The sequence below is a fragment of the Candidozyma haemuli genome, assembly GCF_002926055.2.
Source record: "Candidozyma haemuli strain B11899 chromosome Unknown I_2014730914, whole genome shotgun sequence".
Taxonomy (NCBI): Eukaryota; Fungi; Ascomycota; class Pichiomycetes; order Serinales; family Metschnikowiaceae; genus Candidozyma; species Candidozyma haemuli.
Window position 1 is genome coordinate 849,322 of NW_020289909.1, and position 26,170 is coordinate 875,491.

The window sequence follows — 26,170 nt, forward strand, 5'->3', positions numbered from 1 at the left end:
ATGATTCTATCCTACTTTTATCTTCTTGCGATAGCGACCGCTAGTGCTATCAAAGGATGTGCTTTCCAGAATGCATTCAAGACAGGAATGGATGTTACAATCTATAATTACACTCGTTACTCCAAGGATGGCTGGGAACCTGAATTTTTCGAAGGCGGCTATGCCAAAGGCGGTGCTTTCGCTTATGTGCCACATTTGACGGATATGGCGTTGTCGCTTGACCCATTCGAAAACGAGATAAGAGACTTTTTTGGAATTCATATGCATCGAACCAATTTCACACTTCAGTTTGATGGATACTTCAGAGCTAACGAAACAGGTGAATACACTATACATACGAGAACAGTGAATGGCGCCCAGGTCCGCTTCGGTGCCGAGGGACCGTGTTGTGAAGATCCCAAGTTAGGGCTTGCGAAGAAAGAACTCTTTACTATTATGAACGAGCCTCATAAGCATGAACACCTCACCAAATCAGCTAAAGTCAACTTGGTAAAGGGCGAATATTATCCTTATAAGGTTGTCTGGTTCAATCAAAACGGAGAATTTTATCTCGATATTCAAGCAACCACTCCATCAGGAGAGAAGGTATACGTCCACGATCATTCATATACTGCTCAAACCGAGAAAAGCTTTATCGACTTATGTCCTCAGCCTCCTATGTCTTCAAGAACGGTTACGGGTAACGTCAAGACTCCGCAAACCACTACGACTACGATGGATCACACGCCTGTGGAGGTCGTCACAGTACCCACAGTTACTACTACTGTCCTTCTTACGGAATCTTGCGATGAATGCTCCCGTACGTCTACCATGCTGTCATCCTCCAAACCGCAGTCTCCTTTACCTACTGAAACTGTTACTTACACTGAGACTGGCGATTTCCTGAGTACCTTCACCAAGACAGCATTACACAATGGCAAGGTTATCGAAGTTATTGCTGTTCCCTACCCGACGTCATCTTCGGCTCCTTCAGGGCCTGTTTCTACTACGAGGATTACCAGGACAGGTACTGTTACTGAAACCGTCACAAGAACAATTCCTTGCTCAAAAGGCGGGACTGAAACCATTGTTGTTGAAGTCCCCACTTCTTATACTACGATGACTTCTACTTGGACTGGTGACTACACAAGAACTGAAACTTTGAGTGCTGGAGACGGTGAAACTGCAATTGTTGTTGTTGAGGTCCCAAGGTCGTATACCACTATGACTTCCACCTGGACCGGTGAATATACCAGAACCGAAATTTTAAGTGCTGGTGAAGGTGAGACCGCAACTGTCGTTGTCGAAGTGCCAACGTCTTATACGACAATGACATCTACCTGGACTGGTGATTATACTAGAACTGAGACTTTGAGCGCTGGAAACGGTGAGACACCTGTTGTTATTATTGAAGTTCCTGCTACTTATACTACGATGACTTCCACTTGGTCAGGCGACTATACCAGAACTGAAACTTTGACTTCTGGTCACGGCGAGACTCCAATTGTCATTATTGAGGTTCCTACTTCTTACACCACAATGACAAGTACTTGGTCTGGAGAATATACTAGAACCGAAACATTGAGTGCTGAAGAGGGCGAGACTCCAGTTGTTATTGTCGAAGTACCTGCTACATATACTACGATGACGTCTACTTGGTCTGGAGATTATACGAGAACAGAAACTTTGAGTGCTGGACACGGCGAAACCCCAATCGTCATTGTGGAAGTTCCTGTGTCTTATACTACCTTGGTTACTACTTGGACTGGCACAGAAACGTTAACTAAAACTTTGCCCACTGGCTCGGACGGATTTGGCACTGTGATAGTGGGCATCCCGACATCTTATTCGTCGATTGACAGCTCCACTCCTACTGTGCTGGCCTCGGATGTTGTGAATCACGGTACAACTTATACCACAACATTTGCCTCAACACAGGGTGATGGCTCTATTCAAACTGATTCTGGCATCGTCATTATTGCAACTCTGGACGGCTCCTGGACGACAACAACTTCTGTGTTCCCCCATTTAGGAAGGTCTACGTTCACCACTACTATCACTGATGATCAAGGTGAACCAGAAACTGATTCGGGCGTTGTCATCGTAACTGCTTCCGACGAGCAGTTCACAACTATAACCTCAATGTTTCCCCGCCCTGCGTCATCTACTTCTTCTGATTTCCCAGATTATTGGAATATGACTAGTTCTGAAATTGTCTCGCAAGAGATGGCTTCCTCAATCATTTCAGAAGAGCTGTCTAATGTCGAAACCAGCTCTTTGGCACGGAAATGTCACAAATCCAAGACAAAGACAAAGACCACGACCAAGAAGAAGACCACTTGCTCGAAAATCATCTCGACTTCGTCTGAGGTATCGATTGAGCTGAGCAGTGTGGTCAACCCTACCACCATGGTGACTTCAAGTGACTTCTTGACCTCGTCTTCCTCTGCCTCCTCGAGCCCTATCCAGTCTTCTACTACAGAGGAAGAAATTATCTATGATCCTGTCCCCGAGAGCACTCCAATTGAATCTTCCGTCCCAATTGCCACCACTTTGTCATACTCCTTTATTACTTCCCAGAAATCGTCCATGCCTCACCTTAGTTCGTCCCATAGCACCTTCCTTTCCTCCACTGAATCCTCATCTGTGGCAAGTGAAAGCATCACAATTAGCTCACACCCATCTTCAGATACGGACCAATTGTTCAGTTCAGTTCCATTTGAGAGTTCTACTAGAAGCTCAGACCATGAGCTTTCCTATAGTTCCTCTTCAAGTGTGCATTCCCAAGAAAACACCTATTCCAGCTTCTCCACCGAGATGGAAACTGGTGTAACATCGAGCATTATTTTGTCAGAATCCACTAGAGCTGTACTGCTGGTTCATCACTCGCAGCCAAGCTCGGCTAGTTCTTTGCTTGACATTTCTTCGAGCTCAGTGGTTCATGCGACAATCGAAGTCGTTGAATCAGGATCCTCCACTAATGATGCTGCTACAGGTTCCTCGAATCCTCCAATGAGCTCTGCAACGACTGAATCATCTGGAGTTACAAACGGAAAGGCGACAGAAAGTGACATTCACTCTACCAAGATACTGACTGACATTGGAGACCACCTCAGTTCGTCAGCAACTGTTATGCCCCATTCCTCGAATCACGACATTGCGCTGGAGAAGAAGACCACTTCCATGAGTGTCCCTCAAGAGCTGTCTTCATACATTCCGGTCCATTCTTCAGGCATTCCAGCCTCTTCAGATATCGCAGCCAGCTCTTCAGATGCCCCAGTACGCTCTTCAGACATTCCAGCTCATTCCTCGGACGTTCTGTCACATTCATCGGACTCTCAAATACCTTCATCCTCGAGCAAAGCTTCTGGGCCATCATCTTCTGCTTCCGAAGCAGTTTATTTGAGCTCTGCCGCATCGATAATTCCACAGCCAAAAAGTGACTCCTCCATTAGTTACGTTCATAGCGCCAGCTCTACTAGTGTTAGAGAAGAGGATGAAACCGTCACCTTGTCTCGCGACGTTACGATAACGATGCCCACAGACGGAGAGCCTACCGCTTCTCCACACATGAAGTCTCATTCTGATTCGTTGAGCTCGTCTTGTTTCGGAGAGAACTGCAACAACCTGGTGCAAGAAGCTCATACTTCGAGTGGTCTCACTTGGGGCTTGCTGGCTCAGAATTCGACATCCTCGTCCGCTTCAATTGCCCAATCTCCGGCTATCAGTACCTACGACGGTGCAGCTCCTGAGTTCAAGCTGAGCCTTTTTGTAAGCATGTTTGCTTTGCTTATTCTGCTGTTTTTCTGAGGGCACTAACTTTATTTTGTCCTCACAAGCTTTACTTCCTTTTGATTTCGCCCACACAATACCTTGTGTTTAAATTATTGATTCTTCATATATGATAATACCATTTCCATTCTTTTATTCCAAACAATTGCAGTAGTCTTTTGCTATGGTAACAGGTACTCTTGCCGTGACAAAATAACGGTTTCCCCAAGACGTTATAAATTGAAAAGAAATGACGATGTGATAGAACCTTCTTAACTCCTTAGTACAAAATGTGGGTCCCACATTTGGGATTTCACAGTCATAGAATCGCAGCGGAATAAGGTATGTCAAGGAGCCATTTACCCAGCGGTAAAGCAGAATATTCTCTCCAAACTGCTTTTTCAACATACTCTGAGTCTTTTGTGAGGCATTCACCAGGGGCTCAGGGTTGGCTATTATCAGCTCCCAGAGCTCAACATCAACAGCTATAGGATTCATGTGGATCTCTAAGGTACCACTATCCCTTATTGTCACTCCTATTGATATAAAGTCTGCTAGTCTCATTCCAGGAATCACAGTGTTTCCCACATAGTCATGAAATAAACTAGTCTTCTTGAACAGTATCCATAATCTGCATCGGTTGCCAATAATCGGTATACTAGAGCATCCAATGGGTTGGCTTATCGAGCAATATTCAGGGATACCCGGGGCAAACCCTGTTCCTATTCGATTTCCTTCGAATCTTAAGAATAGCCCTCCCTGTGGCGTTTCATCACATTTTGGGAATTCCAGTATTCCAGAGCCTTTTACCACCTCAGAAATTAAATAACACTCTCCATGATCTACCTTGGGTTCATTTCCAAACCGCTTGAAGCCATATCTCTCACGCAATGCAACAGAAGATGTATTGGGTAATGAAGAGGGTACAATTAGCCTTTGACAAGACATCACATATATCATTTTTTCTGTTTGTACTGTGACGTAAGATGCCTTTGCAACTTTGTAACATTTCTCAATCCATTTACTACTTGTATCAAGATCAAGAGGCCTGAACGAAGTTTTTGGAAAATGCTGGATACAAAATGTGCTGACCAACCATTTGCTGCTAGATGTTGGCCTTTGGAAAGTCTTATCAATGGAAATTTCCTTTCTGTACCTCGTTGTAGCCACTTTTAAGTCAGCAAAAGATATAAGGCTTATCTCACTACCATTTACCAGGAGCTTAACATTGACTTTGACTGCGTAACTCCTCATCAACGAGCTTGTGAAGAATGTTGGCCCAAGAGACGGGATTGGAAAGCTGTAAGAAGAAGGTGAAATTTCAAAAGTAGTCAGGTTACTCGATCCTGATCTTGCCAGCACTTCATGAACTTGAAATGGGCCTTTAGTCACAAAAACCACTTCGCTGTTCATTTTGTTAAAACGCTTGATTTTAGAGCCCTTTTTAAATTTCACCGCTGTTATTAACTCCAAAAACTCCACTGAAACTTCATCCACTATTGGCTTACCGATCGGAAGTTCAATATTCTGTGATTTTCTAACTGCACTCACACTTATATTCAAACAAAATGCTGAGGAAAAATCGTTGCCTGGAAGAACCACAAAGGGTTCAGCTAAAGCGGGAGAACATTGGTCTGGCTCAGGTCCAGTAAGCTTGAGGGAGTATTTCACATTTTTGTCCTCTGACTTGACAATGTCCTGGTTGCCATACTTAACTGTTAGTGCATTCATGAGTGGTGTCCTAGGAACGCTGTAGTAAGAGTCTTGGAGCTTGTAACGCAAACAGCAATTTCCTGAGGCAACCTCTGTATACCTAGAAAACTGCCAAGGGGTAGGTGCATAGTAAACCACCGGCTTTAAGATGGGTATTGAAGTCTTCCCCAACTTCCTTTCGCTGGGTCGGGTGTCACTTAGTAGCGATAATACACTGTTTGAATCGTCAGGAAGCAACACTATCTGTGTTACAGAATAGCCCAAGCCCCAAAAGCTGATAGTTTTCTTCCAGTGGCTTTTGTATCCTTCTATTTGGGTTGGATCTATATTTTTGTTTGGGTTGTTGTCAATGACAAAACCTATTTCCTGTGACATTTTTATACTACTTTTGTTGGAAGGGTATGTTGCACAAGTTGATCTTTTATATCCTCACTTCCTTAGTGGGAAAGTTGAAGGCATCATGCTTTCAGGAACAAACGTTGCGGGATGAATATAAGTTTAAGGCAACTGGAATACATAGTACCCCAATAAGCGTGAAAGAAACCTAATTACCATACGTGGATATCTGTACTCGTCAATCACAGAAGGCGTGTGGTCCTGTCACAGCCATTGATCAAGTAAGTCACCTACAGTGTAAGTTATACAAATGTTTATTGATCTAAACAATAGTACACATGAAAGGAACAGCACCACGTCCAGCGTGCTTGTTCAAGTTGTTGTCCTTTGGAGTGTTGTTCTTGTTCTGAGTAGTTTGAGCGGCCATTTTTGTTTGATGATGTGGGAGAAACAGGGGAATGGACTGTCTTTATATATTCTTCAAGAATAAGAAACAAACCTTTGTCTTGGCCAATATGTGTCATATGTTTTCCTATTCAGGGCTATCAATGGGTTTTGATGTTTGAGAGCCTTGCCTATTTAGGTGTTTCAATGGTGGTGATGTATGGTATTCCCAAAGAGACTCTCGAGAGTCCAGAAGAGGAAAGAAAGCAAAGTTTTACGTATATGTATTAAGGTTTATTTCTCTTGTAAACCCCTTTGACTTGATGATTGGTTATGGAAACAAGATTTCGATCAAGGTACAGAGGATGCTCTACTAGTGTGAACCTACAAGAGACTAAAAAAAAAAGGTATTAAGACCTATAAAAAAAAACATATAAACTTTTGGTAGTCGCATATGACTAGCATGGACTTTTTCTTCTTCTTCTTCTTCTTCTTCTTTTTCTAATTTTCTCTTTTTCTCTTTTTCTCTTCTTCTCTTTCTCTTTCTCTTCGTCATCTTCATCTTCTTCTTTTTCTTTATGCTTTGGCACCGGGAACTGCCTTGCCCTCACGAACAAGATCTTGTAAATGGCCTTCAATCGTAACCCTGGTCCTCTCAAACGGCGTCATCTTGTCAAGTTCATCCTGAGTAAACACCTTCCTCTTGGGAGCCTCAATCCGTGGAGGTGGAGCCGTCTTCTTCATAGGATGAGCAGAGAAGAAAGCACCAAATGCCTTTCTCTTATCTTCGAAAGATCCATGGACACACTTAACACTGGGAAGGTTCTTCTTCTTCAAGGGAACATTCAGTGGAGGAGGTGGTGGTCCAGCAGCGTCCATAAGGAACCCTGGCGGGGGTGGAGGAGGAGGTGGTGCTGCTGAATTGGTAAGGAAAGCTGGTGGTGGCGGTGGTGGCGGTGGAGGTGCACCACTGGCCATCAAGAAGGCTGGAGGAGGTGGTGGTGGTGGAGGTGGAACATTACCATTGCCATTCCCATTAGTCAAGAAACCAGGTGGAGGGGGTGGTGGAGGTGGAGGGGCCGTGCCCAGGCCAGCAGCTGGTTTTGGAAAGTTAGGATGGGAAGGAGGAATGAACACTTCAGTCAGGTCCATGTCGATATGGAACTTGGACACTTTGGGGGTTTTGGGTTCCGCAACACCATTATTCTCGTCAAGGCGGTCTTTGAAAAGACCCTCGAGTTTGTTCAAGATGGCAGCGTTCTTGCCGTTATGTTTCTTCTTAGGCACCTCGTCCTTGGAAAGAAGAGACGCTTTCTTTGGCTTGGGAAGATTCATAGGTGTAACAGGACCATCCACAGATAACCTACCATCAGCGAGAAGGAAGGCCTCGAGTTTGGAAGCCATCTTCAGCATCTTTGAAGAAAAGTTCGTCTTCTTCGAGTAGTCAGGAATGTGGTCGCTGATGGTAGATAAATCGACGCTCTTCTTCTTTTTGGCAGAAAGCTTAGCTTCCAATTCAAGGTAAGCTTCAGAAGGAGCCGTTGGATCTTCGGGCTCATCTGGAGTCTCAGACGCAGCTGGAAGAATACTTGCTGGAAGGGCAGGAGGTGGTGGAGGACCAACAGGAAGCAAAGATGGAGGTGGAGGTGGTGGAGGTGGAGGAATCGATGAAGCTGGAGGAGGAGGGGGACTAACAGTCTCCAGAGACACCGGTGGGTTCACATCCATAAGTTCTTTGGGCAAAGGAGGAGCTTCCGGAATGCTCTCCTTGCGTTTCTTTGGTTCATCTTTGCTTTTAGTAGTACCCTTTGATGGGGCCTCATTGGCCATTTTATTCTTCAAGGCGGCAAGTCTCTTCTTTAACTGTGCCTTCTTCTCTTCTTTAGAAAGGCCCTCAGTCTGGGAAGTAGAAACATCAGACAGAGGCTGGACAATTGGAACAGGAGAAGAAGGTTCATTGGCTGTAGATTTTGGAACAACAGGAGGTTCAGAAGTAGCAGGAAGACCAACGGGAGGTGGAAGAACTGTTTCGAAAAGGTTGGCAGGTAAAGGAGGAGCTTCAGGAACCTTAGGAGCAGCAGGTTCAGCTGGAGTATGAGCTTCCTTCTTTACAGGCTTTTGAGGAGCCTCAGCTGCCATTCTTTGTTTCAAGGCAGCAAGTCTTTTCTTTAAAGCAGCCTTCTTCTCTTCCTTCGAAGCTTCAGAAGCAACTGGAGTTTCGGTAGTAGGAGTGGAAACAACAGCAGCTTCAACAGGAGTGACAGCTTCAACGGGAACATCAGAAACAAGTTCAATAACTTGGACAGGAACCTCTGGGACTGTGTCAGACTCACCTTTATCCGAATCAAAAAGACCTTCAGGGAAGGCAGGAGCAGGAGGAATAACAGGGGTCTTAACAGTATCAGACAACAAAGAAGAGGTTTCTGCTTTGGTTGGTTTCTTTGGAGCTTCAGCTTCCATCTTGGCCTTCAAAGCGGCGAGTCTTTGCTTTAATTGAGCCTTCTTCTCATCCTTAGAAAGAACAGTAGTCTCCTCTTCTGGAGTCTTTTCTTTTGGAATAGAAACAACTGGATTAGACACTTTAGGAGAAGATTCAGGCTCAGGAGAAGGATCAAGTGAAGAAGGCTCAGTGGAAACGGTTCGTTGGACTTCTGGTTCAGGAGAGGGTGAAGGAGAAGCCTCCAGACTCAGACCGTTATCCAGAGAAGTCGACAAGACACTAGACTCACGGGAAAGCGAAACAGATTTACCAGAAGACGATTCAGAGTCACAAGGCTCTGAACAAGAATCGAAAAGGTCATTTGGCAATGGAGGAGCAGGAGGGATCTCCTTAACTGGTTCCACCTCCTTCTTAGGCAACGGCTTGGCTGTGTCAGAGTCCATCTTCTGTTTCAAGGCGGCAAGCCTCTTGGCTAACTGCTGTTTCTTCTCAGCCTTAGCACGAGCAGCAGCCTCAGCATCTCTTCTCTGGGCAGAAGGCTGCTCAGGTTCGGAAGTAGGTTCAGGTTCGGAAGTAGGCACAGGCTTGTCAGCAGCATCAACAGGAGTGGCATCAACAGGAGTGAAATCAACGACAGGAGACAATGGAGGTACCGAAGACTCTGGAGTAGAGGGAGCCTTTGCTGGTTCCAGTGACAGTTTCAGTACAGTAGGCGCCGTTTCTGTCTTTTTAGATGATGTCTCTGTCTTGTTAACCTTTTCCGTAGTTTCTGCCTTCTTAGTAACCTTTCCAACGTTGCTTACCTTATCAGTCTTCTTCGCCAATAACGATTCCTTTACCTCGGGCTTTTTCAAACCACCATCCTCAAAGAAGCCATCTAAGCTGCTGATCTTGCTCTTGATCAGGACTTGCTTCGAGTTGGTATAAATATGAGCCTTGCGGACAGAATTGTCATTAGCCTTCTCATTGAGCTTCTGCTTCAAGGCCTCAACAGCCGAAAGCTTCTTTTCTGGGGAAGCAGCAGGAGAAGGAAGAGAAGAAGGCACTGGAGCTGGTTTAGGAGTAACTGGCTCGGTAACGGAATGTGACTTCTTCTTGGTAGAAGACTGAGAAGTTGACGGACTGGAAGGAGAGAGCTCTGGCGAGGGAAGAGTCACCGATGAAGAAGCTTCTTTCTTATCCTTGGAAGGAGTTGTCTCTGGAGTAGGAACCTGGGAAGTTTCAACCTTCGAAGTCTGAATGGCACCAGCGGCCTTCACATGAACAGACTTAGAAGAAGATTTAGACTTCTTAGGAGGAGTAAGAACAACAGATGGCTCCAAGTGTACTGCTTCAGCAACAGTACAAGGCTTCGACAGCTTCTCGGGTTCCACGGCTTCACTAACCAGGGCAGAAGGAGGCAGTAAGTCGGGAATAAAAGAAGCATCAGCGTCAACGTCAACGTTAGTCTCTGCCTCTGATGGAACATTGAAAAGTGTCTCAGTAGCCTCCTTAACTACCTCAATGGGCAACGCAAGAAGAGAGGCAACATCAGAAGCACACAGCGATTCACATCTTGGGACTTGAAGACTGAACGTCTTTTCCTCAGGAACATCAACAACTTCAACACCAGCTGACTTGGGCAGAGAGCACTCGACAGACGAGTAAGGTGTTTCTACTGCAGTGTCAGCAAAGACAGGTGGCGAAGGGCGTGGAGCTGAAACAACAGAAGTCCATGGGTTTGCAACGAGATCGTTCAAACCGTCAGTAAAGTAGTCGAAAGCCAGGCAGGCGGGAGGCAACGACAATGGCAGCAGCGACGCAACCGGTGTCTTTGGAGAAGGTGAAGGTGACGACAGTTGATGTGGTGAAACGGAAACAGGCTTGGGCTCTGGCGAGGTGAAAGGAGAACCAAGAGTGGCAATCGAGACCAACTTTGGAGACTCTGGGACCTTGGAAGGTTTTGGAGACTCTTCTTTAGTGGAATTGGTTTTCCTTTTCTCTTTCTTGAGCTGACTCTGGGAAGCCTTGGAAGATCCTGCTATGACAAGCCGGGAACGCTCGACTTCTTCAAAAGAACTGCCAGCATCATCTGGCGAGGAAGAAATACGAGCTTTTCCAAACTTCTTAGACATGACAGGAGCTTTCTTAGGCTTTACCAGCTTTTGCTTTGACGACTTTGACGACTTCGACTTCTGCTTAGGTCTTTCCATGTGCTTAGAGCAGCCGAGGCCTGAAGGACCTTGCTCTTCGGTGATGTACCTGCTGTACAACAAGTGTTCAACGTTAAAGTCAGTCAAAGGAACAAACCCGTCCTTGGTAGACCAGTAGTAAGGCTGTTTCAGAAGGGCAGTGATGATGGGAACCCTAGTAGAGTTAGGAACCTTAGGAACCTCCAATATCTGGGAAGTCTTCGTTGGCCTTGGAGCCTTGACTGGTTTAACAGGAAGAACTTCTGTAACCTTAATTGCCTGGGGCGCCTTCACTGTCTTTGGTGGTTGAGTCTTAACAGCCTTGACATCCTTCGTGGTTTTGACATCCTTGGGAGTCTTACTTGCCTTGCATGCCTTGATCTTCTGAGCAATCTTGGAAGCCCAAGTAGTCCCAGCAACAGGAGCCTGTGAAACCTGTGGAGCCTTCACTGGCTGAGTAGTCTTGGCAGACTGGACGTCTTGAGGGACATTAGTAGTCTTGGTAGCCTTAGGGGCCATAGGGGCCTTAGGGGCCTTGGGGGCCTGGGAAGGCTTGACTGTCTGAGAAGGCTTGACTGTCTGAGTAACCTTAGGAGCATCAGCAACCTTAGGAGCCCTGGCTTTCTGAGAATCCTTAATCTTCACATTCTTCCCTGCTTTAGGATTCTTCGACACCTGACTAATCTTAGGAGCCAGGACAACCTTGGGAGCTACCTGGACCTGAGGAACCTTAACTGGAGCCTTCCTCTCAAGTGCAGGCCAGCTGCTCTTATCAAGAGGTTTAATGTCGCTAATGTCGTGAACCTTCACCTGTGGCTTCTTCTCTCCTTCAAAAACATCCTTCACCAAATTCTTCTTCACGCTGGGTTTAGGAACCAGCCTTTTTTCTGAGGCGCACGGAAGGTTCTTTACATTATGCTTAGCGGCATTATATGGCTGCTGTGGAGCTTTCGCAGCCAAAATGTCGTGCGAACGAGACATTTTACCTGCCTTCTGGTCTACCTTGGTGTTAACTATAGGGTTCGGAGAATCCTTGGTTTTGACACCGACTTGGAGGTAAACCTTAATTGGAGCCTTGGAGGAAGGCTGCTTAGTGGTAGCTTTGCCGGCGGCTACTTCTGAGTATTTTGGCGCCTGTTTGGGAACCTTCTGGGCCTCCTGGGCTTCTTTTGCATGCTTAGGGCAGATAATGTGAAGCTTTGCCTTGAAAGGAGCAACAGCAGGTGCTTCTTTTTTGTTGCTGTGGGCGCCGTAAGCATGCTGGGCAGCCGCCTTGGCATCAGGATGAGCATTGGCGGTTAAAAGTGGTTTGTTCTTGCGGTGGGAACTCCTCTTTCTCTTTGTGTTCTCTGAAGGTGATAAGCACTCGAACTGGTTCTTTGGACCTTTGGAAGCAGCAGGAGCCTTGGAAGAGGTCTGCTTGCCTCCGGCCATGCGGCCGACACTCGCCACCTTCTTTGGAGTGACCCAATCGGACGGTGTGGTGTCATTTGGCGCCTTATTCTTGTTGCGAGCTTGTTCACGAGAGAAAGCGTACATATCGCTTATTGGGACCTTCTCTGCGGCGGGAGGGTCAAAAGTAACGTTTTTAGGCTTGGTCGTCTTTGGTAAGACGTTTTGTTTCTTCAAATTCGATCGTATCTTGAAAGCCATTTTTGTAGTAGTGGTGGGTAAAAAGTGGGAATATTGGGAGACCCTCGCTCTATGAGTAGTAGCTGGTGAGGCTCCATGCAGGCCACAGCCTCCAAATAATAATTATCTAAGGGCGGTAACTCAACGAGGGAGGGTCCAAAGGGGGGTGCTCTTCTATTGGAGGTCATATATGAAAGGGATGCTGGGTTTTCGGTCCATTTACTGTCTGTGTGCTTGAAATAGTCCTGGGGTGGCTTATGTGTGACAGCTTCGTGCATTCGCTAAACATACGCTGATGCAGGGGAATGTAAACAAACCCTAAAATCGTGCAGAGCTTATCGGCAGATATTCCTCATTGAGCATTAATTACAGGCCACGAGAAAATGAAATGTGAGATGTATTTGGTCAGATGGTGGAAGTATCTGGGACTTGTTGGGTGGTTTCAGGTATGAAATGGGGGTTGGATGAAGTGGCGAGAGGTCAGCTTACCGTTAGGGTAGGTGATGAGGATCTGTTTTTGAGGAAGGGATAAGCGTTTTATGTAATTGTGATTAGAGAAATGGTAGAGGCTTGTGGCGTCTATTCATCAAACAGAGTATGTATTTCGATTCGAGAGGTTGTCATGAGCGCTCCATTAGCTTCACCGTCTGGGTCGAGCCAAGGCTGGGCGTAGGTCACAACATGTTGAGTGCCTTATTTAAAATTGTCGCTTTGGTCTGGCTCGAAAGCTTTCTGTGGAGGTTTAGAGGAACTCTCGCTTTGTTTGAATGTACGCCCTAGTCAAGCACTCTGCTCCGGTGGAGTGTCCTCCGGATCCACGTCCAACAAATCTTAGATATGGAAGGCTTTCTCATTAATGGGCATATCGATTGCAACACTCTTGGCTGTACTTAGCCCAGAGGCTCTAAAGACGTTGCAAGGAATACCTGAACATGGGTTACAACTCCGGTATTCCAGCCAGGACCAATTAAACAGCCTCGTGGATCTGATTGCCAGCTTTTGAGGTCACAGCCCTCAATCCTTCGATATGGAACGCATTTCTAGCCAGTCAGCGAAAGGAACAAGACGTCGTTGTTGGGACACGTCAACCGGCTCATCTGGTACTGGGTTTGCCAATTGCTCGGCTTCCATCATTTCTTTGACTTCCAAGTACTCAGCCAGATTCTCATAATCGTGCAAGTATTCACCTCTTCTTCTAACGGAATCTTCATTGATGTCTTCTTCGTCTGGACCGAGGTTATCAGACAATCTTGGATCAACAATAACCCCAAAGGTTTGTTGAGAAATCAGTACCACACAGCGGCCCAAGCAAGTTTGCTTCTTCTCTCGTTCACTCACAGTGTTCTCGTTCTTTCTGTTGTACAAGGTGAGGCCATTCTGTGCATTTAACTTGCAAACATACGAGGTGTTGCACAAGCGATTACATCTTTCAACTGCGTCCCTGAACTCGAAAAGCTGTTCTCGTAAGCTTCCATCGTCATTATAGCCAGATAAAGGAGGAGCTGGTGACTCGTCCTCGTATGGATTTGTGTTTATCAGATTAGTTTGAGAAGTCTGACCAGTGCTGGCTTCCTCGTCAGATGCATTCAGACTTCTCGCACCTGCTATAAGCGCCGCCATTAGCAAAACTATGGACCATTTCATCTTGTGTGTGGAATACTGCAAAGGTATCCAGTTATCGATACATTGATGTCTTTTATATGTAAAAAGACAGTGCCCAGCAATGCAGCCGCTTATATAGTGTTGTGCCAAGAAGATCGCGTCCGCTAGGGTATATGGCCATTCAGCTACTTTGTCTCACCAAGTCCACGAACAAAGCCAAGCGTATGTAAAGAAATTGGAAGAATACATTAGGTTGTTCAAGCTTTGCTTGGTGTTTTGGGTCGGCGTAAGAAGAGCATTTCATTTACATTGTTGCAATTTAGTTGTATGGGGTTCGCAATGACTGTTTTGCGACACATTTAAGCTTATGAACAAATGAGCAGTAGTAGTATCCATGAGTCATCGGTCCTTGTCATTTGCTTTCATTGATGAAGATTGTCATTTTATGACGGCAAGAAAGGGTGGGAGTGAACACAACTGTTACTTCATCATTGGGCTACTTATGACTCAATGGTAATGAAATCGGCCAATTGCCGAGATCGGAATATGGAGTAACGAAGACAACCAAAGTAAGGACCCTTCAATATTTTTTATCTGGCTGCTTCTCTCTTGAAAGTCAGACCTTGAAAGAGGTTGCAATACTTTATAATAGGTTTTCAACGTAGGTTTAGCTGTGCGCTCTTTGTTGTATTATAGTATAGCCCTCATGATGATAAGGCTTTAGTCAGATCTCTGATATTAGACACCTGAAACATCAGTATTTTAGCTTACATTTGACAACAGCTTGCAAGGTTAGCTTCACAATGGGCACTTTGATCATCAGTTTGATGTAGTTCACTCTCAGCGAGAAGAGTTGCGAGAAGGCAGGATGTGGTAGCAGAACAACGAGAAGCATTGACGGAGTAAAGGAGATCTAATGATGAAAAGGAAGCAAATGTATCAGAAAAGCCTCACTTTCCTCTGTTTACAGGTGCTCTTCAATCAGAAGACTACTTTCTAAGCATGCGACGCGTCTTCGATTATGGCAGATCCTCCAAAATACCCCTTAAAGCCCACACAGGCAATGATTTTGGGCAAAAAACTTAGATTTCTTTAGTAGGAGCACTAAGGAGCTTTAATATGACTCTCGCCTCATTTTTAACCCTATTTTTGATTTTTAACAGTGTGTTAAAGTTTGTTGATTTTGCTACCATTTGAGAAAAACGCGTTTAAACTACAGACATACCCCAGATTTCCAGCTAATCCAAATTGAAGATGTACCATAATAATTCAAAATAATGCTCAAAAATACTAAATAATATCTGCAAGATATAGTCTGAATCTGTAAAGCTTCTTTAGAGCAGGTAGAAACGTTGGGTTCGGTTTTGGGATGTTCTCTGGATATGCAGTGTGAAGCGTAACTCACCAATGAATAGGGGAAGAGATGTTTGAGAAAATGAGTAAGATAGCGGGATGTTACGACAGATGTATTGAAAAGAAGTAAGTAAGCAGGTTTACGATGAAGAAAGGTGCCTTTACTACACGAATACTTGTAAGCGTTCATGCGACAACCGTCTACTACAGAAGAACTTTCTAAATGTATATATTGACTATATCCGTTTTTCCTAAGCTACTCTACTCCTACTCAACTCCTACTCAACTCCTACTCGGCTCCTACTCTACTCCTACTCTACCTCTACTCTACTCCCAATCTACTCCTTAAGTGTGTAAGAAGATATAACTACGTGTTAAGCACTACAATGGGTTTCGTCGTACTTGGACGAGTAGGCAAAACTAACCCAGCTACAATAGCTACAATAGCTACTTGAAGAGGTCCCATTACAGAGAAAAAGTGAGTTGTAGGTAAAAAAAGTCCACATCACTCGACTCCACGGGAAATAAATAGTGCAGAATTCTCCCATAAGGCGTTCTGTATGACAACAGCTCACCAAAACGGAAAGCAGAGAGGCTCTGAAGAAAGAATGTTCCTTTTTGTTCCACATAGAGAGAACAGGGAAGGTCCACTAAAACACACCAATATACTTTCCCCAAAAGCCCACCAGTGACAATATTACGAGTCCCTGTACGGCTTCTCACAACGTATAAAAAGTGAAAGAACAAGGCGAAGCTCCAACTGCCAATACAGCCATTTGTCACTGTATCTTAGAACCATGGATGACCCCCCCTTCGATGTAATGGTCACGTCTGCCATATCCTTTCGAAATATGGAAGGTTTTCCAACCACCGTCGGACAATGACCTCCGCTCGTAACTTATGTGTCTTTGTACTTTCTACTTTTTAGAGCCGATATCTCTATAGTTTCCTTTTCTGGTTTTCTGCTTATGTAAGTGCTTATGTAAGCGGTTTATGCGACACAAAGACGCAGGGACAGAAAAGTCCATTTTGCAGCCATTAGGAATCCCCAAAACCCCACACTTATGGGTCTCTAAATGTTCGTAGTATAATTCTCTTTTCTCTCCGTTTCCAAAAAGTCAATTTTTATTGCAATTGAGTGAGTATACATTTTTTTACTGGACGTTCTCCTCCACCATAATATATGCGCACACTGGACTTACTCTTTTGAAGCTTCCCAACTTATACCAATTTACCACTTTCCCTAGAGCTTCCCAGTCTCCCACTTTTTGAATATAAATACCTGGCCTTTTTCCCTCTACCCTGTTTTCTTCCCTACCACTTTTTTCTTGTTCTTTATCCTTCAGCAACTGAAAGAAAGAGAACCTACCTGAGCTTATACCACCAGTCAACCACCGCTTGACTACTACTCGATTGCAATCGACCAACGAGCTCTACTAAGTAAAACAACTACTAGATAACAATGACCGAGCTGATTCAGTTCGATACTTACCAAGGCCCAGCAAACATGTACAACTTCTACCCGCTGTACAACCCGTCTGCTGACGCCCTTACCCCAGGCACCACCTACTATTCTTCTGACCAGAAGTACTACTACAGCCATTCTTCTTCTGAGAAAATTCCGGTTTCTGAGCTGAAAACAAATATTTCCTTTGTTCCAGCTGCTTTGGCCGCGAAGAAGACGCCAGCGGTTGAGGAATTCAAGAGGAAAATTCACGAAAAGGCTAGAGAGTATAAGAAGAAGAAGGAGCAGGAGGCTAAAGTAAAGAAGGCCCTGTCTACCAAGGCAGTCAAAGCAGTTAAGCCAGCAAAGGTTGCCAAGGTTATCGAGGCAGTCGAAGCTGCTATTGCTGTTACTGCAGCTCCCGAGGAGCCTGCAAAGACTGAAGCTCCCAAGGTGGTGCCAGAGGAGAAGGCTCCAGTTACTGAGCCAACAGTTGTTGAGCCAGTAGCTGAAGCTCTTCCAGTTGAGACCCCAATTGAGGCTCCAACTATGGAGACTATTGGTGTCCCAGCCACCACTGAGACTGGTCCATCCGAGGCTGTCTCCAATGCTGCTCCTGCTGAGCAGAAAGACACTGTCGAAGAAAAGGTTGAAGAGACTACTGGTGAAGATGAGTCTATGGAGAAGGCAGTTGACCTTTCTTCTTTCTTTGACAGATTGTCCAAGTGTAAGACCATTGAGGACCCTTTCACTTTCCCATACCCATACCCACAGGCTGGTGTTGATGCTAGATTGAAGGCTGGTGAGAAGAAGCATAGATACGACACGCAGTTTTTGCTTCAGTTCCAGGAGTCAGTTGTATATCCAGCTGATGACGCTTGGAAGGAGAAGCTTGAGGGATTGGGTATGGTGGCCACCAAGGAGTCCATCCCAAGTGGTCCTCGCCATGACAACACTCAAGTCAGAAAGACCTACAAGTTTGAGAGAAGAAGTCCTAAGGAGGAGACGCCAAAGGACAATTCTGTGAAGATCCCAGTGGAGAAGGAGGAGACCCCGGCTAAGCCTGTTGAAGATGTCAAGCCATTGGTTCCTTCTGCCAACAGATGGGTTCCTAGATCTAGACAGAAGACCAACCAGGTCAAGACTGCTCCTGATGGTACCGTTCTTCTTGACAAGGAGGATGTGGAGAGAAAGGTCAAGTCTGCATTGAACAAGTTGACATTAGAGATGTTCGAGCCAGTTTCCAACCAGATGTTGGACATTGCCAAGCAGTCCTGTCACGAAGAGGATGCTGCTACCCTTAAACAGGTTATCTCTTTGACATTCGCCAAGGCCTGTGACGAGCCACACTGGTCGACTGTCTACTCCAAGTTCTGTGCAAAGATGGTGAAGGATATCCCTGATGACATCAAGGATGTTGGTATACCTACCAAGACTGGTGAGCCTACTGTTGGTGGTGCTCTTGCCAGAAGACTCTTGTTGCGTACTTGTCAGACTGAGTACGAAAAGGGCTGGGTTGACAAACTCCCTACCAACCCAGATGGTTCAGCTTTGGAGCCAGAGATGATGTCTGACGAGTACTACGCCATGGCCGCTGCCAAGAGAAGAGGTCTTGGTTTGCTCAAGTTTATTGGTAACTTGTACATTTCTAACTTGTTGAACGATAAGGTCATTTTGCATTGCTTGAGAGACCAGTCCAAGAATGTCACCGACCCATCGGAAGACTCATTGGAGAACTTGGCCCAGTTGATCAAGACTGTTGGCCCAAGGTTCGAAGCATGCCAGAGAAACAAAGCTGCGTTGAATGTGGTTTTCGACAATGTCCAGAGTATTTTGGACAACTGCAAGCTTTCGTCGAGAATCAAGTTCATGTTGATGGACTTGCAGGACTTGAAGAAGAGCAACTGGAAGTCACTCAAGCAGGAGGCTGGTCCAAAGACCATCAAGGAGATTCACGATGAAGCAGAATTGAAGAAGATGGAGAAGAACAAGGCTGCTGAGAAGAAGAGAGGCAGCAGCTACGGTGGATCCAATTACACCAGAGGCGGTGCTCCAGTCAAGAAGTTGAGAGCACCTACCAGGGAATCAAGAGATTTCCAAACAATGCCCAAGTCTAACAGACGTACCCCAGACTCTGGTGCATCCCGCCTGCCTCCAAGAAAGAGGACTAAGGGAACAGGTTTCATGGCAACGAACATTTTCGCTGCCTTGGGTGGCGACGAGTAAGCCTACGATACCCATTTATAGTGTATAGTTTAATACATACCGTGCGATATGAACTGCCCTGTGCGAGGTGTTTGTGCTTTGGCCCATACGATATTAGATGTAATGCTATTCTTCGAGGCACGATTTAGAAGGTTCTCAAAGAGGAGGCTTGAAGGATCAAGATAAGAAAGCATACATTGAGAGAAGTATACCGTACAGAAACAGCTAGCTCGGTTAAAAGCGGCATGTCGGAATACGTGAAGACCGTTGAGCTCGGATAAACTTTTAGCAAGCGACATGTCGGCGTTTAGCTCGACGGTGCGTTCTTTTCAATTTTCACTGACCCAGGTAATGACAAGAACGTAATCAAGGCAGAAAACGTAAGAACAATTTACCAAGGGAATAGGTTCCATAATTAGGCAATGTGAAACTGGTAGGTACTACAACCTTTAATTCAGTAAACTTGGCAATCACTCGATCCCAGAGGCTTTGTAACATTGTGAAACACTAAAAAGCTTAATTTTTCAGCAATGAAAATCTTGGTCACAATTATTATTATTTTCAAAGTTTATCAATGAGCTGAGCCCTAGAAAAGTCAAGTAAGCAATGTCCTCCCATCACCAGTTTTGCAGCCACACCAACCGCAACAAATTTTAACCGACCCTGCAGAAGCAAATCGGAAAACCCGGCTTTTTTGACAACTCGCCGAGGCCAGTCCACTAGTAACCATCTCAAAGAAGGTTTTTTTATAGCAAGCAAAGAAAAGTGTCTCTTATGCATATTCCTCTTTCCATTCTATCGCTAACCAATCGTTAGCCACGAGTATATGGTTTGCTGTTGGAGCGGCTTCGATAAAGTTATATTTAACCGCCATGCCCCACCATTAGATATAAGAGGGCGCTGATTCGCCCCACTCTCACGATACAGTGGTTATTGAAGAATTGACACTGGCAGCATATAAAGCTCGAAAGTCTGTTGAGGCGCTGTTGTGGAAAAGAGATCCATGTTTAGAAGAGTACCGTTTGCTCGTTGTTCCCGAAAAGTGGTAAAGGGCGTCAATGCTCGGAGACTCGTTTCTAGTCGAGTGGGTGCTACCAGAGTGAAGCCCACGAACTGGAAACTTCCACTTATCTCGGCACTTTTGCTATCAGCTGCTGCAGTGACTTGGAACTCAATCCCTGTTGCTTTGGCCTTGGAGGAACGAAAAGGCGTTACGGTCGAAGAGTTGCAAAAACATAAGTCTGCAGAAAGCGTCTGGGTGGCTATTAACGGCAAGGTCTATGACTTGACAGATTTCTTGACAAGGCACCCGGGAGGAGCGGCAATCATATTAAAATACGCAGGTAAAAATGCATCTACCATTTTCAACAAGTTTCATGCTCCTAACTTTGTGGACCAGTATTTGACGCCTGAGGAGTACTTGGGTCCTTTGATAGGCGAGTTGGAGCCGGAAATAGACATCACCGAGGTGGGTGATAGCGAACTGAGACAAGAGTACAGTGATAACATGCCGCCAATCTCTGAAATCTTCCGTGTTAGTGACTTTGAATATATCGCTAGGAAAATCCTTCCGCCTTCAGCATGGTACTACTACTCGAGTGGCGCTGATGACGAAGTTGCGCTCAGAGAGAACCACAATGCATTTTCGAGGATATTTTTCAAACCTCGCGTGCTTGTTGATATCAGTGATGTTGACTTATCAACTACCTTGATGGGTCTGCCTGCCGCCGTGCCCTTCTACTCTTCGGCCACTGCACAAGGTAAATTGGGTCATCCTGATGGGGAATGTTCGATTGCAAGGGGCTGTGGGAAAGAAGGTGTCATACAGATGATCTCAAACTATTCGTCTTATCCTTTAGCCGATATTGTTGATGCCGCAGAAAAGGACCAGCCCCAGTGGTTTCAGTTATATTATGAAAATCAGTCTACTTCGAAACAGTTCGTGTCAGAGTGTGAGGAGCTTGGCCTCAAGGGAATCTTCGTCACCGTTGATACCCCAAAAGCTGGCCACAGAGAAAAGGATATGAAACTTCGAGCTCATATCCACGCAAATGCTGGTATCCTGGATGACTCCTCTGGAGAGCCAGACCTAGATTCTACCGTTAGTTATAGTAAAGATAACTCTGTGACATGGAAGGACGTTGAGAACATTGCTTCAGGGACTCAAATTCCAGTGGCTATTAAGGGCGTACAGAGCGTTGATGATATTGTCTTGGCAGCTGAAAAAGGATTTAAGACGGTGGTGATTTCTAACCACGGTGGTCGCCAGTTGGACTACTCCCGTGCCCCAGTTGAGGTTTTGGCAGATGCAATGCCTGTTCTCAAGGAGAAGGGTTTGGATGGCAAGATTGACATTTTTGTGGATGGAGGAGTCAGGCGTGGGTCTGATATCATCAAGTGTTTGGCCTTGGGTGCCAAGGGTGTTGGTTTGGGTAGAATTTTTCTTTATGCCAACTCTTGCTACGGTGAAGAAGGTGTTAGAAAAGCCATAGACTTGTTGAGGTCGGAGATGATATTGGACATGAAGCTCTTGGGTGTTACAAAAATATCAGACCTCGGCCCGCAACACTTGGACTTGAGGAACATCCATTCCAGGCTACCACCTAACGACAACTTGTACAATGACAACTACGAGCCTTTATCCCCACCAACTTTCAAACACGAATAGAGGTTATTTGTCGAGGTACCCGCTCCGTTGTCAACCGAATTGATTGAACAAGATGACTCCAGGCCCCAGACTCTCTTTATTAAGGTAAATTTTAGTTTCCCTAATTGTATTTTTACTGATTCCGTCCGGTTCTTCTCATGGATGGATGCATCGAAGAAATGTAACCCATTCATCCTATAGCTTACAAGTGTAAAAATTTAAAGTAATTCGTATGTATTGATCTAAACGATAGTACACATGAAAGGAACGGCACCACGTCCAGCGTGCTTGTTCAAGTTGTTGTCCTTTGGAGTGTTGTTCTTGTTCTGAGTAGTTTGAGCGGCCATTTTTGATTGATGATGCGGAATAAAGTCAGGAAATGGGCGCCCTTATATATTCATTTCTTGAAGAATATTTTCTCCTCTGGTCTTTACTTGGCGGTCTCATATGCTTCCCAGTTTGGGAGTACCAATCAATGTTTGATGTTTGATCGTCTTGCCTATTTGAGCGTTGTAATGACATACGACAATTCCTAACCTCAGTGTATACCAAACGAAGTAATGGCAGCATTCATCAGTAAGAACTGGTTTTATATCGTAATTGTATACTTTTTTATCTAACTGTATAGCTGTATAGTCCACTGGAGCAGTCTAGAACGACTTTTTGATTGTAGGTACATAACCTTGCAAGTTTCAGTTCAATTCTTTCTATACTCAAAGGCATATCAAAGAGATGAGGAAACTGAGCACTGCAAGAAGACTACCGACTGGTTGAGATGGTGATAAATCCTTTGTCAGTGATGAGATTTCTCCAAGGGAGCCACCGCTTGACAGGGAACCTATTCCGGATGATTGGGTAGTCTGGCGATGGCTTCCAGAACTTTCGTCTTCTGTAGTTGTAACAGAGACAGTTCTGGAATTATCAGCTACCGTAGAGACAAAGCCTTCATCGTACCTCAGCATGTGGTAGTCAAGAGAAGTGTTGTTGTATCCACTTGCACGAACTGCTTTGGGGATCTCATCTTCAATCTCCTCAATCTCCTTGCTGGTCGTTCCCGTTTCTACTTGGGCCAATGAAATTTCGAGCTCTTCTAAATGGTACACGGTGTAGGCACTTTTGAGAAAACTGTAACCCAAACTTGGCGTAACAGACTCTTCTTGGACTGCTAGGAAACATACATCGCCAGACTTTGAGGATATCACAAAGTCTTTCACCGGTGCTTTAATTTTCTTGCCACTAAAGCTGAAGGTGAAGGCCTCGTCCAGCTTCAAATGGTCGCATGAAACGTCCCAGTAGTTGAAGATATTCAATTTACCATCGAGGAACTTACCCATCTTGGAAAAGTAGGGCTCCGGCAAGTAGCTCACATATTGGCTGTTTCCAAGCTCCACGATGATCCTTTCATCAACTGACAAGTCTGTTCCCGAGAGTGAGTTAAGTGCAACTTCAAACCGAAGAGGAACATTGGATATGTTGTACTTTTTCCACCGGTTGAGCATCTGAACCCTTTGAAGCTCTCCCGTGTATTTGGAATGGTCAACTGCTCCAAATAGGATTGACAGTTGGCTATCACCCAATGACAAGGAATATGCCATTTTTTGAATGACGCCATCTTCTTTGAAACCTTGGAGGATGGAGTTCTGGACGTTAGATTCTGATGTAAGCTCTCTGCCAAGGCCTAGACCTAAAGTTCCATATTCCAGGCTGGAAGAAAAAATTAATCCAATAGTATGATTTTCAATCTCATGGCCGGCAACTGTTAGATCTGCGGACATGAAGCTTCCACTTTCTTTGCCTCGATCGTTCAGTTCTCGAATAAAAGAGTCTTGCTCCTCACCACTGTCAGGATATGCGCCATGCTTTGTACAAATAGAGATATCATCACCGCTGGTGCTTCTTAACATTTCCCTGGCGGTGTACGTTATGGTCGTTGAGTCGTCCACATACTGTCCATTTGTGGTCATCGTAGTGTAATAACTTGTTGGTGTTGCAAACCCTTGAGGAATAAAGCTGTCATAATTATCTAGTGTTGTGGATGGCCTTGTCAACGTTTTATAGTATTCTTTTTGCATCGAGTAGAGTGCTCGTTCCTCATATGAATCGTCTTGCGCTTGGCAATTTCCACTAGGCACCCAAGTATCACGGAATCTTGTGTCGACAATAACTCCAAAGTCTGTGCCATTGACACTGATGTTGGTGGTCAAATACACTGGGCCATTGTCTATCCTCATTGCTGGCTCGTCTCTCTTGACAATATCAATAACCCTGTCGTGTCCGGTATTCCCATTGTTTAACGAAAGATCAAGTTGTAGAGCAGCAAGCACTATAGCCGGCCAGAGAAAAATCCTCATTATTTTTTTAACAAGAAATTGGCAAGATAATGGAGGCACCTCATCTTATGTAGACTGTCAAGAGTGAATTGCTCGTTATGCGCGATGCCATCGCAATGTCATCGCGATGTAATCTTGCGTCAGATTTATGCAGCGAATATGCTAGGTCTTTATTCTATTGGTCGCCAATGCTTCTAAAGAGGCGTGGCTGAAACGAGGCGGTCATTTTTCAAGCGAATTTCCCGATAAAGTTTTCAGAGAAGCAAGCTGTGGAGACGAATAAAAATTCCACTAGTGAGGAAGTAGCACAGCTGTTCAGAAAAGGTGTTCCGATTTTCAACTCGAACTTCTTTATCAACTGTTTTCACATTCTTCCTCAGTTACATTCTTTTCAAGAAGAACCATATGTGACTTCTATCTCACGGCTTTTGCCTCTTGCCATGTCATTAAATGCGAGCGTTAGATGTAAAAATATGTCTCTCGTTCACCATAAGTGACCCTTCTAAGTATCAAAAACAACGTTGAAACTCTCTTTCTCTTTTAATAAATGCTGCTATTTTGGTGTAAAATTGTTCTCTCAAAATACTGTTATTCAGATTTCTTCCCTATGCGAATGAAGGTGTAAACAAATAAAATAAAGAGAACAATTGACCTCAGCCGTCGTATTTCCAACCATAAGAGGTTTCTTACTGTAATTGATTTAGTTTCTTGTAGCTGAATTATTTTCTTTACTTTCCGTAACTGCCCCTTAACTTGGAAATTCATTAAGGTGAGAATCGCATTTACAGCAACGACAGGGAACCAGCACATATAGCCAACCGAAAATGCTAAAAAACTCAGAGGATATTTTTTGACAGTTTAGGATTTGTATCCATTTGTTTATCTATAAATTTAGTGAGATTTCGATTTTTGGTGGCGATTTTAATTTGCATATTTATGTTAGTCTCTGAGAATCGCAGTACCGTGGCAAAACAAATACTCGCAATTTTCAAGAACTGGAAATATTGTGAATTAAGAAAAAAATGTGTTCTTGAATAATCAGCCACTATGAATAAACAGAGCAAAAACGATAAGAATGTCATTTTTTTTAGGAATATGACGAGTGGCCTAGTTCTTTGAGACGCGTCGTAATCGATGGTTTTTCTCTTTCAGATATATACATGTATAGAGCTTTCCATTTAATTGAATTCAACAAAAAAAAAAATTGGCTTCTCTTCTGACTATCACCACTGCTCGAAACTTGAACTAAAGTGCAAAAGGTTTTAAAGGAATTTGATCTGGGGATACAACTCTAATTTAATTATATTCCACCTTACCGTAGTTGTAAGAAAGTGTGTTTTCTTTGCTCATCTTACTTATGGCGTCAAACACGTAAACTTCGTAGCATAGGTTTTCATGCTATGTACGACGGATAACTTCGCACAAAAAAAGAACGGAACGGGCTCTGTCTTTCCTGAAGTTTCTGGCTATTTAAAAACTTGATATATGTTGATTAAAGAAGTTGTGGATTTCAACAAATGGAGGTTCATGGCATTTAACTATGTTTGTGGACTGCCGGTATTTTCAAACTCCGGCTTCTCTTGTGTACTTGTTGGCAAACACTGTGGCTCCGAAAATGAACATCCCAAAGCTAAAAACAACCCAAGTAGCGTAGCTGCAATGATCACCTGCCTTTTGTCAAGAAAGTCTTGCATGTGCTATAAGTGAAGTGTTGCACTGTGTCTGGGTTTTTCTTAGGTGTCTGGGTTTTCTTAGGTGTCTGGGTTTTCTTAGGTGTCTGGGTTTTCTTAGGTGTCTGGGTTTTCTTAGGTGTCTGGGTTTTCTTAGGTGTCTGGGTTTTCTTAGGTGTCTGGGTTTTCTTAGGTGTCTGGGTTTTCTTAGGTGTCTGGGTTTTCTTAGGTGTCTGGGTTTTTTTTCTTAGGTGTCTGGGTTTTCTTAGGTGTCTGGGTTTTCTTAGGTGTCTGGGTTTTCTTAGGTGTCTGGGTTTTCTTAGGTGTCTGGGTTTTCTTAGGTGTCTGGGTTTTCTTAGGTGTCTGGGTTTTCTTAGGTGTCTGGGTTTTCTTAGGTGTCTGGGTTTTCTTAGGTGTCTGGGTTTTCTTAGGTGTCTGGGTTTTCTTAGGTGTCTGGGTTTTCTTAGGTGTCTGGGTTTTCTTAGGTGTCTGG

At 44.6% G+C, this 26,170-nt stretch overlaps 6 protein-coding genes across 6 annotated transcripts; 3 read left to right on the plus strand and 3 right to left on the minus strand. All coding sequences in view use genetic code 12, as the record gives it.

Moving 5' to 3' along the window:
• Nucleotides 1-3,789, plus strand: CXQ85_005270 (uncharacterized protein; the record flags this gene model as incomplete). Its single annotated transcript, XM_025488869.1, has 1 exon — nt 1-3,789. The coding sequence occupies one exon, from the start codon at nt 1-3 to the stop codon at nt 3,787-3,789; it is 3,789 nt and encodes a 1,262-aa protein (XP_025343636.1).
• A 2,332-nt stretch (nt 3,790-6,121) lies between these two features.
• On the minus strand, nt 6,122-12,447 carry CXQ85_005271 (uncharacterized protein; the record flags this gene model as incomplete). The annotated part of the gene is made up of 2 exons (XM_025488870.1): nt 6,122-6,205; nt 6,781-12,447. 2 exons carry the CDS (start codon nt 12,445-12,447, stop codon nt 6,122-6,124), a joined length of 5,751 nt encoding a protein of 1,916 aa, XP_025343637.1.
• A 993-nt stretch (nt 12,448-13,440) lies between these two features.
• Nucleotides 13,441-14,046, minus strand: CXQ85_005272 (uncharacterized protein; the record flags this gene model as incomplete). The annotated part of the gene is made up of 1 exon (XM_025488871.1): nt 13,441-14,046. One exon carries the CDS (start codon nt 14,044-14,046, stop codon nt 13,441-13,443), a length of 606 nt encoding a protein of 201 aa, XP_025343638.1.
• A 2,797-nt stretch (nt 14,047-16,843) lies between these two features.
• CXQ85_005273 (uncharacterized protein) lies at nt 16,844-19,051 on the plus strand (the record flags this gene model as incomplete). The annotated part of the gene is made up of 1 exon (XM_025488872.1): nt 16,844-19,051. One exon carries the CDS (start codon nt 16,844-16,846, stop codon nt 19,049-19,051), a length of 2,208 nt encoding a protein of 735 aa, XP_025343639.1.
• A 982-nt stretch (nt 19,052-20,033) lies between these two features.
• CXQ85_005274 (uncharacterized protein) lies at nt 20,034-21,698 on the plus strand (the record flags this gene model as incomplete). The annotated part of the gene is made up of 1 exon (XM_025488873.1): nt 20,034-21,698. One exon carries the CDS (start codon nt 20,034-20,036, stop codon nt 21,696-21,698), a length of 1,665 nt encoding a protein of 554 aa, XP_025343640.1.
• A 221-nt stretch (nt 21,699-21,919) lies between these two features.
• On the minus strand, nt 21,920-24,028 carry CXQ85_005275 (uncharacterized protein; the record flags this gene model as incomplete). Its single annotated transcript, XM_025488874.1, has 2 exons — nt 21,920-22,003; nt 22,445-24,028. 2 exons carry the CDS (start codon nt 24,026-24,028, stop codon nt 21,920-21,922), a joined length of 1,668 nt encoding a protein of 555 aa, XP_025343641.1.
• Between the last annotated feature and the right edge of the window lie 2,142 nt (nt 24,029-26,170).